This window comes from Dunckerocampus dactyliophorus, chromosome 2 (genome assembly GCF_027744805.1).
Source record: "Dunckerocampus dactyliophorus isolate RoL2022-P2 chromosome 2, RoL_Ddac_1.1, whole genome shotgun sequence".
In the NCBI taxonomy this organism is placed as follows: Eukaryota; Metazoa; Chordata; class Actinopteri; order Syngnathiformes; family Syngnathidae; genus Dunckerocampus; species Dunckerocampus dactyliophorus.
Genome location: NC_072820.1, coordinates 41,863,483 through 41,874,992, shown reverse-complemented (window position 1 = coordinate 41,874,992; position 11,510 = coordinate 41,863,483). Strand labels below are relative to the sequence as shown.

Here is an 11,510-nt window from a genome sequence, read left to right as displayed (position 1 = left end):
AAAGCTGCATCTCAGCTTTGTGACAGGTGAAAATGGGTATTATTAGAATGAACTTCAGTCTTCTGTTGTTTTTTTCCCCCATTTTTGCTGTTTATTTTTAATAATCTTTGTAAATTTAGTTCTTGTAATATTATGACTTTATTCCCATAATATGTCGGCTTCCCCTAACATAACTTTTTCCTAAGGGTGTCACGTGATACTCAGTTCAAGAGACGAGACGACACACAAAATTGGGTCTATAAGAACGTGACGAGACGAGATTTTAACATTACTTTGAAGAAAAGTACAATGAAAAAATGACAAAAAAATATGACAATATGTTGCAATTTACTAATTTAATTTCTACTACATTACCTTGCATTGCACCTCATGAGGCTACACTCTTCTGCACTCTTGTGTGTATGCCAACAGCCCCGCCTCCACCCACGAGACAAAGAGACTGTATGACTGACTCACTTGGTTCAAACCAGGCCTGCTGTCCATGAGACAGGATTTTTCCTGAATGAGAAATCTTGACACGTTTTTAATCTTGTGAGATCTTCTGACACCCCTACTTTTTCCTTAACCTCATTTTCCAGAAATGACAACTTTATATTGTTTTGTTTATTTTTCATAATATTACAACTTTTTAAAAATTAAACATTTTCTTTGATATTTCAACTCTATACAACTAAAATGACATTATTTTTCCTCGTAATATTGGGAGTTTATTCTTGTAAAATCAAATAGGACTTTTTCTCTTAATATTTTGACTTTTGTCTTGTAAAATTACAGCTGTTTTTTCAATTCTGCCATTGTTGTTTTTATAATTTTCCAACTATTTAAACTTTATTCTTGTAAATTTTCTTTTCGGAAGTATGCTTTTATTCCCATAGTATTTTGACGTTATTCTCGTGACATTATACCTTTTTCCACACCTAATGTTCCAAAAATTACAACTTTATTCATTGTTTTGTTTATTTTTCATAATATTACGACTTAAAAATGTTATGTCTTTACTTAATACTTCATCTTTATGCTACTAAAATTACATAATTTTTCCTCATAATATTACATCATAATATTAAATTATTAAAAGACTATTTGTCATTAGATTCCAACTTTTTTTCTCTTAATATTTTGACTATATTTTTCTAAAAGTACTGCTGATTTGTCCATTTTGCTGTTGGATTTTTTTTTTCTTGTTATATTATATTTTTAGGCTGCTGTGGGCCAATAAAACCACAGCCGCGGGCCACAAATAGCCCCCTGGCCATCCTTTGGACACCCCTACTCTAAATGCACCATGAAAGGGTGAGTTTTTTATTTATTTATATAGTTATGAAATGTTAAAATGTCACTTAAAACATTTGATCCTTTCATATCTCTGCGTTGGTGCAGGGCCGTTGCTTTCTGGGGCGTCAACTCAGTGAGCCATCCCAACTCTCGTTGACGAGTGTTAGTGTTGCTAGCAAACAATGTCAACTAAAAGGAGACAAAGAGTGTTACAGTGTCCCCTCGCTACATCGTGGTTCACCTCTCGCGGATTCGCTGTTTTGCAGATTTTTTTAAAGTGCAATTTTGCAAGTTTGTTTTTTTTAACAGCACATGAACACTCATTGTGTTCTGCGTCCTTGCGGTGTATTAGAGCGATCGATCAGTGCTCTGTTGCATGTGTCTGTTGTTGTATTTACTACTGCTACCAGTAGAGGGTGTTCAACTCATGTGAGAGTTGGAGAGTGTCCAGTCTGTCTCAGTAAATATCGCGCTACAACAGTCCTGATTGGCTAAGGGAGAACCCGGCCATTGTGTTCTGTGCTCTGATTAGCTGTAGACCATTGTCAATCAATCTCCTTCATGCAGGACTGCCTGTTTCCTGTTGCTAGCGATCATACACGTTGAATGAAGGCAGAAGTTATTTGGCTGGAGGGCGCCTGGAATACTGTAAATGAATCTTCGGTTCATGGAGGACGACGAGGAGGAAAATGTTTTAACATGGTTACAAAAAACGCTACAGCCCAACGCCGCCAGGGCGAGCCACGATCAGAGGAGTGGAATATGCGTGAGTCACTTAATGTCTTGTGTCCAATCTCGTAAGTTCATCATTAAAATTCACACAAAATTTGAACTTCGAGTGTTTAAACGAGAGAGAAACGTGATGAAATGTTAATGCCTATCTGAGAAAAGTGTGTAAAGTGTATGGGGAGGGGTTTTCCAGCCTTAAAACATATATAATAATAATTGTACAAAAATATAGTTGGCTAGTTCACGGATTTCACTTATTGCAGGCTATTTTGGGAACCTATCTCCAGCGATAAACGAGGGAACACTGTATTGGAGTTGGAATTAATCGATGTGTTGCAACAGTCATTTTTTTTGCAAATGTTAACGATAGCAAGCTTTGCACCCTCTGACCCATTTGCTTGTCCCATCACTTCTACTCTGCTGTATCACTGCAACTTCCCTGACTTTATGGATTATTTCCAGTCTCATGTCGAGTTGTTCTGATTATTTCTTTTGTGCAAGGTGGCGGCTGTCATTAATTACTTGGTACTGCATTAATGAATTAAGCATCCTGATGAAGGCATTGATGTGGAATATCGCAAGCATCATCTATGTTGGCAAAGTGGAGGAAACATCACCAGATTGTTATCAACTCTCTAGTGGTAACACCGGTTCCCTTTGATGTTCAAGTAAGATTGTTTTTTTTGTGTTTTTTGCCACTACTTTTGACCTTCTGCATTTTGTGCACTTTTTGCAGTGTGATTCACCTTCACTACCCTGTTTCATTCACTGCCCAACCTTCCATTCACTGCCCACCGAGGCAGTGCAGGTACTCTGAGTAGCAATAAATTCTCGTCTTTTGCTCACGCTAAGGTGTCTGCATTTTGGAGTTCAGCCCACGACACCAGGAACCAATCTCTGACACGGTGTGCGTACAATTTCCAATTTGTTTCCAAATGAAAATAAATCACAAGGCAAGCAGCGTTGCAGACAAGAGGATCCATTGTTTGTACTCATAATAAGCTAATGGTTTGCTTGGAAACCCAAAACATACACATATCTTGAAACAATACACAAGATAAGACGCCAAATATTTTCTATGGCCTATTCTATTTTCTGTTTTATAAAATATATGAGTGGTAAATTGTCTTGATCGTGTCTTACTGAGACATTCTTGTGATTGTTTGGGATTTTTTTTGCCAATATTTTGCATGTTTGAAGATTTTTGTTTTTTTCAGGTTAAAAAAACCTGAACCAGAAGTGGATGGAATAGGGTGAATGAGAACAAATCATGAGAATAAATCCGATATAACCGCCGTAGATATGTGATTAAAAAATACAGCATGGATTTGTTACGTACAGTATGTCTACTTCAGATCTTTTTTGTAATTATTTTTACAAACGCCACTAAAAATGTCTATTTCACTTCATGACACACCCACTCCGTTGTACAAAACACCTCTTATGATTACTTCCTGGATCATAAAGTCAAACCTTAGGGAGGAATAACAGTGGTTTTAAGTGTAATCTTAACCTTTGTTACTTTAGAAATAAATAAATATTTATTTTAAGATTCCTGTAATTTCCAGCAGCATCTCTTGTTGGACTCTGAGTCTCTTAGCAGGATAATACGTAAAATAGAAGGCACATTTCTATGAATCTTGAAGGGGATAAAGGACTGGCCAAGGAAGAGGCAAATCAATTGTAAGCAAATATAAATTTAACATAGCCTCAATACTTCCATACAGGTTTTAATGTGGTCACACTAGCATACTGACAATATGGGCTTTAGGCATCAAAGTATTTTTAGTCCATTAAGTCATTGTTTGCTCATCTAATAGGTTATAAAATATTGTGGTAACCCCATCATATTTATACAAGTATGTTATCAGTTTTCCTAACATGTTATAGTATGTTTTATCAAATACAGAGTAGTGATTTGAAGTAGGACAAAGAACAGAATGGCTGGGCAAATGTGGGACTATATCAACAGTGACTTACCCCCCCCAATTAGTCCCGCGAGTCCAGTTTTGGTGGGATTTCCGTGACGAGGAACGTAGTCCGTTTAGGTGCTGGGTCATTTACGTAAAGAGTTTGGCTTTTCAAAACAATATGCGTTCAAAATTTGTCGCCCGCCGTGTCCCTGAGCACTGTCGCCTCTCCGTGTGGTCAACATCTCAGGTGGGATCTCTTTGTCATGCTTGGAACGCTGGAAGCCATCAGGACCGTCAAGGTTACATTTTTTCTCATCAGAGAATAAAACTGTCCTCTACCTTTCAGTGTCCCATGTTCCGTACGGCAGGGGTCCCCAACCACTGGGCCGTGGGCGGGAAGCTTTCAGGTGCAATGATAAATAACAAAAATACACTTGTAAATAACTACATCAAATTTTATGTAAATGCATATCAATTTCACATATATGGACGATTATTTTATTTTAAAAATAATACACAGTTACAAATCCCATAGTTTTGGCGTTTATATGGTGTTTGTTGCAAGCGGCAAACAGTCCCACTTTGCTCGACGGTCCCTGAACGCACCATCTTGTATGCGCTAACTTTCTCTCATATTTGGGCTCAGTGTCACAAAACGGTAGGCACGAGTTGAGGCTGTCGCGTGCGTGACCCCCAATATGCAGAGACATGGTGGCGGCTTGCAAACAAAAAACTTTAATGTTGCACAATAAGAATGAACAAAAAGCGACAGAGGAAAAAGGGCTCTGTGAACAGTGTACAGGTAGTCCAGGTAAGTAAGTCTAGGTAACAGCACTGATACGGAGACGAGGAACAAGGGTAACAGAAGCAATGAACCAGCATCGCGCGTACGACGGCGCCGGCCTTTTAATAGCCACTAACGATAATTGTCCACAGCTGCGCAGCCACCAGGCGTGATGCGGCTGCCACTTCCTCCCCGGCGAAGGTGCAGCCCGCCAAAATAAGGGCGCAGGACAATAGACGCTCGCTGCTGTCCTGCAGGGCATGACACTCAAATGCTGATACTATGTGGGAATGCATAAAGGTACGTTTTGATGACTTATTGAGTGCTAATGTGCACATTTGTCTCAAGTTAATTCATGCTAGCACGCTGCCTTGTACCACACACGTCAAACACGATGTAATAATCTCTCTGGAAAAACTTGGCTAGAACTTGAAATGGTAGATTGTGGGTCAGCATTCATTTTTGTGCTTTTAATTTGATGTTATTTATGTCTTAGTTGTACACAATACATAATAAATAAGATAAATTAGATCGCTATAATGTACGAACCCCCCCCCCCACCTCCGGTCTGCGGGAGATTTGTGGGAACACAAGCTGGTCCTGTTCTTTAAATATAAAATATATGATATATTTACACTATTTTACCGTAGAAACTGTGCTTCTATTTCCAAATCCTTTTTACAGCAGTAGAGGAGGACCAATGCCATGGCGACATTACAAAGGAAGACCATAGAAGGTTATTCAAAACATTATATTTTCATTAATGGAACAGCCTTTAAATGTTCACATGCACGTTTTTTTGCTGCACACATCTCTCAAAGCACGAGGAGATGAATGCCAGAATGACACCTAAGTGAAATACTGCCCATGAAATATGGAGCTGCCAAAAACCTCCAAATTTAGCCAGCTTGCCCCCTCCCATAAGAAAGTGTTTGCAGGATGATTAAGGGGAATATAGAGGTTGTAGAAAGTATTAAGGAGCCAAGTCCCAGCCTAATCACTTTAAACTAGAAAAAGGGATTTTTTTTTTCTTGTTAACAGCCAGATTGGAAATATGTCTCCATAAATCTTATGACAAATGAGCCCCTAGGCGGCGGATAGAAGTGTTAAGTGTCTTTGGCCTCACATCATATTCCGGATAAACGCATAAAGCTTTGAAAATAATTGCCTGGCTCTGTTATTTAGTGGATGTTAAGCAGGAGGACACACTGGAGGATTTCTGGGGGTATTCCAGCTATGCGTGTCAGAGTGGCAACAGGATGGAGGTCATCGCTCAGCCACGGTCTTTTATCTTCGCCAGCCCCTCCTCACCACTTACATCCTCCGCTTGCTCCATCCTTTTCCTCCTGTCCTCACTGTTTACATCTCCTCGTTTTATAATATTCCCAAGCAAAACAAAATAAGGGAAAGACGCAGGAAAACAGCCTCCCATGTCAAATGTCGCAAAAGTAAAGTCCTGAAAAAACAGTCAGGAGAAATGTCTTTCCTGTGAGTAGATTAGCTGGTGACGGTATCTGTGTGTGTGTGTGTGTGTGTGTGTGTGTGTGTGTGTGAGACCCCCACTCTCAACTATGAGCGTAAGGGGTGGAGAACATGTAGACATAATAGATAGATAGATGGGCGGGAGGGGGTGAAGTAAACAGAAGCAGAGGACAAGAAAGTGTGAAGAATGAAAAAAAAGTTATGAAAACAAAGAGTATGGGAGCAGGAGGGGTTTACCTTGGAAACAGCATTACAGCCGAGAACCTGGGGGGGAGGACTCAGGAGGGGCTTTAGCCAAGCTGGACTTTATCACGGTCTCTGGAGACTGATGAACAAGGGGGTGGACGGGTTCCAAGCACACACAAGCACACAGCAGCGCTCGTCACACACCGTGGGGGGAAGAGATATAAAACGGGCTCCAAGGGAGAAAGAGCGGCCAGGAAACCGTCCGTCCTGTTCGTTTGAAGGGTGTTAATGCAAAGGCCCATGGGTCTCACAGAGGAACGCGCCTGCATTGCCACAAAGGAAGACACTTGAGCCTTTTTTTTGGAGCAAATAAAAGGATTGACTGCATGAGGGGGAAGTTAAAGAGTCGCCGAAGCCTGAGTATGATCTTTCGCTTTTTCGGTTGAGTACTTTTATTTCAAGGGGCTCAAAACGTGAGAGGAGTTGAACCAGAAACACGATTTGATACAGAATGGACGCTGACATAAACAATTTGACTGATGTGGACGACCATTTTTACTCGGAGGGCCGTAATGATGGTTTTGGTATCCTCATGGCCATTCTCTACCCAGTGGTTTGCATTGTTGGACTCGCTGGGAACTCCCTGGTCATCGTCGCCATTTTGAAACTGGACAAGATGTCATCCGCCACGACGGTGTACATTTTCAACCTGGCGCTAGCCGACGGGCTCTTCATGGTTGGGCTCCCCTTCATTGCGAGCCAGAACTGTCTGACCAAGTGGTTGTTCGGCAACGTGGCGTGCAAAGTGGTCATGGTGCTCGACGGCATCAACCAGTTCACCAGTGTCTTCTGTCTGACAGTGATGAGCATCGACCGCTACATGGCGCTGGCAGACCCACTTCGGTTCGCCTGTTGGAGGACGCCGCGTTGCGCCAAGATGGTCTCTGCCTTGCTCTGGCTGTTCTCCCTTGTCACTATCCTTCCCATGGCGCTTCACTTCTCTGCGGATCAAGGCTTGTGCATACCGGACATGATTTCCGACGTTTGGTGGCTGGGCGTCCTTTCTTACACCTTCATTTTGGGATTCGCTTTGCCTTTCACCGTCATGACTGCCTTCTACACGGCCTTGCTGCTCACCTTGAGGTCGCAGCGGCTCCGGGCTGCCATGCCCAACCAAGAGAACCACCGTCCGGAGAGACAGGTTACCAAAATGGTGGTCGCAGTGGTGATCGTGTTTGGTATATGCTGGCTGCCGTTTTACACCTTCAACTTCTGCTCCATGTATCAAACTGACCTTGCCTTTGCCAGAGCGTTTGAATTTGTGGTCTTGCTGTCATACTCGTGGAGCTGTGCCAATCCAATCCTCTACACCTGCCTCTCGGACACCTTCAGGAGGCAATTCCGCACCCTTCTCTGCTCGGCCACCAAGTCTCCTCCCAGCATGCCGTGCAACACTGAGCGGTATGACCTAACTGTGACAGGGGTGCAGGATGTCACTATTCTAGCGTAGAGAAGAGAAGGCTAAACGCCAGATTTTCTTGCAATTACACAAAATTAGAAGATGTTTATCTTCCTGCACACGTGTAGTCCAGAATAAAACCTTGGCATCTGTTGAAGATGTGGGATTTGCCTCCAAGACGGAAGCATTGTTTATTGTGTTTGCTGGCATTCACGACCGCTGGCATTCAATTATGTCAAGAGAGAATTGGGTTTGGATCACACAGTGAATTTATCTACAAGCTGTCAAGTATGTCTTTCCAAGAACAGGGAGAAAAAACGACTGCCACAATCCAGTTTGACTTTGGGGACTTCTAGTACACCCTTTACCTGTCGAGCATAATCCCCACTTGAGTTCTGGCAGACGCTCGGCTTTTGTCTTGTTATATAACCCTGAAACCTATAAACATCCTTCCAGTAAGTCTGACCACAAGGGGCGCTCTATTCTGCTGCTGTTATACTGCATTTTTTGGTAACAGCTGGTGTGTAACTACATGAATGCGGCCCAATTTGCCCTTAGCTAAAGCAGCACAAGAAGAACTCTCTGGCTCCGACTTAACATGTCAGAATGCATTTAAACACATGCATAAATAAACTTCTTGCTTCCAATGTTAAAACAAAGCTTGTCTTATTGCATATGACATACAGTATTGGGAAATAGAAGCATTTGCCCTGTTTTTCAAATGTGTACTCTGCTTTTATAGATTCATTTTGTGGAACAAGACAGTTTAGATAGTTGTCGCATGTAAAAGGGAATATAATGGATGTTTATCTAAACAAGTATTGACCAGTATGTACGGCAGATACTTTTGTAAAAGCGAAACAATGTGTGTGACAATCTTAAAGATGAAACTGATGGAAGAATGTTTGCCTTTGTTATCCTGAAACAGCTAGAAAGGTGACTTTTGTGAAGCCGGGAATCAATATATGAGGCTTTATAACCACAATTACTGATCATTACTCGAGATACTTTGTATGACTGTTTTTTTTTCCATCAAATATGCTTCAAATATTCTACAAATAAACATTGTTTCTTGCAAAACATCTTTTTGGCTGTTTTCTGGAACACATATATACAGTATTGCCATTTATGCCATTTCCTATTTCTGCTCTCCACATTCAAAAAGCAAGTTTGTTTGATAGATATGCAATTATGCCTGCAATACTTACACTAGAAAAAGTTTCTTCAATTATTAAATAAGAGGGACAGATTGTGCTATGTCTAAAATAATTGTAAAAAAAAAAAACAGTGGTAAATTTTGGAACTTTTATCTATCCATCTATCTTCACAAGATGCACAAACAAGCTGCGCATCTTCATTGGTTTGGTTTGATTTGGTTTGGTTTAATTTATTTCGAACATGCATATATCCGAAAAGGAGTAGGAAGAAGCAGAGCTTATTTAATCCTACCCCCTCTTCGTAGCCTCCTGCTCTTGCACTTCCCCTCAAGACACTTAAAGTGGTGAACCGGAAATTCTGCGAGTAGAGACCCACTTGTGTAGACATTCTTGTTTTTTGAAAGACACTAATAAACCTTTTTTCCACATTTCCTGAAAGTCTTAAAGTCTGTAAAGAGCTAATGACAAGAGGAATTTTACTGGCAGTAAAAGATGAGAGTGCAGGGCAGCGGCACGTTTTTGAAAAGAAGCTTTAATATGATACGAACTTTCAGTGGCTGGCTTCTATAACGGAAACCTTTTCATGGCATCCGTAGTAATGGTAATGGTTATAGGGGTGTAACGATTCAGCCACTAAATCGATTTATATTCCTATGATCCAACTATATTGATCTGTGTTCAGTAAGTTGCCATTCCGAACGACATATATCGATCTAACTTGGTTTGAAATGTAATCAATTGATTGTATTGGATTTAAGCATGGCAGGCTTTATATGGATGTGTTTTTTTTAGAACTTTTAATGAAAAAGACGTTAAACGTTACTCGTGTAACTCATGGACGGAGCTTCAGAACAAGATAAAAGGTGTGCAGGATACAAATTCACTTTAATACCTGAATATGTTAATTTTGCCCTGTGTACATGCAATTTGTAGTGTGGCGTGGAAACGAATACAGCGTGCTGTGGCCTGCCTACATGAAAATTATGACACAGGATTTTGATTCCTGGACTTTTTGATGATCAAAAAAATGTAAATTGTTACTCTGTTGACTTTTAAAACAAATGTCACAGCAAAGGCACTATTTCCCAGTATGAAACCTCTTTAATACTTGTGGTAGAGAAGTTAATGAGGTATCAAATTAAAGTTGAAGTCATGTTTTGTCAAATAGAATTAATCACAGACTTGATTTAATTCAAACTGTTAATTCAATCATTGTGAATTCAACCTGACGTGTTGGTTGCACTTTATTCAAATAGAATGTGAATGCATTTGCCATTAATTGTTGTTTACTTGTTTGTTTAAATCCATAATTCTGCCTGATTCCCTTACAAAAAACAATAGGATTCTAGGAAACAGGTATCCAGGATCCAGGTATTTATTTCACAGTCAGACTGGTTGAATTTTTGCCAATAAAGTTCCTGAATTGATTTAAAGTTACTTAATCGTTTCGATTCGTATTGTTCTAAATGAACCAATATCGTCCTTGAATCGTATCGGCAACCATGAATCGTGATACGAATTGCATCGTTATTAAAACGAATCATTACACGCCTAAATGGTAATAAGTTTAATTTATTTTGAACATGCATGCAAGTTACATTGGACTACATTAAATAGTACAATTCACAGTTCCACATGTCCAAAAAGAAGTAATTAATCCTACACCCCACCAATTACAATACATTTGTTCACTTCCTGTATTCCAAATGTACTCTTTGCCAGTTTTAAATATATAGGAAAATGATAAGGCAGTATCACAATGTGGTGCAATAGGAGCCAAGGTGTATAACCACTGTAAATAAATTATATAACAGTCATAATAAATGATAATACATAAATAACAACAGTACTGTTTCTGGAAATCGCTCATTTTGGTGCATTGTTTGAGTTCATTACTCAATCCGTCCCATAATTCGATTCCACATACTGATATGCTAAAAGTTTTTAGCGTTGTTCTCACATATAAGTGTTTTAAGTAAAATTTTTCCCTAAGGTTGTATTTCTCCTCTCTTGTATTACGTTTTATATTTCGAATTGTATTACGTTTTTGGGTAGCAGGTTATAGTTTGCTGTATGCATAATTTTAGCTGTTTGAAGGTTTGCCAGATCAGTAAATGTCAATAATTGTGATTTTAGGAATAAAGGATTTATACGTTCTCTACAACAGTGTAACAGCCTGAACATCAGGAAGACCTGGGTTCGATTCTCCCTTGGGCTGTGTGGAATTTGCATGTTCTCCTCGTGTGTGTGGGTTTTCTCTGGGTACTCCGGCTTCTCTGGTGTGGGTTTTCTCTGGGTACTCCGGCTTCTCTGGTGTGGGCTTTCTCTGGGTACTCCGGTTTCCTCCCACAGTCCCAAAACATGCATGTTAGGTTAATTGGAGACTCTAAATTGTCCATAGTGTGAATGGTTGTTTGTCTATATGTGCCCTTCAATTGGCTGGCGACCGGTCAGGGGTGTACCCCGCCTGTCGCCCAAAGGCTAGGCCCATAGGCTCCAGCATGCCCCCGCGACCCTAAAAGAGG

At 40.3% G+C, this 11,510-nt stretch overlaps 1 protein-coding gene across 1 annotated transcript; it reads left to right on the top strand.

Annotated features, from left to right (window-relative positions):
• Nucleotides 1-6,587: 6,587 nt before the first annotated feature.
• LOC129176590 (somatostatin receptor type 2) lies at nt 6,588-8,865 on the top strand. The gene has a single exon (XM_054766785.1). It carries the CDS (start codon nt 6,881-6,883, stop codon nt 7,877-7,879), a length of 999 nt encoding a protein of 332 aa, XP_054622760.1. The 5' UTR covers nt 6,588-6,880; the 3' UTR covers nt 7,880-8,865.
• The last annotated feature ends 2,645 nt before the right edge of the window (nt 8,866-11,510 follow it).

Coding starts and splice junctions, on each gene's coding strand:
- LOC129176590 (XM_054766785.1), top strand. CDS start 6,881: ATGGACGCTGACATAAACAATTTGACTGATGTGGACGACCATTTTTAC.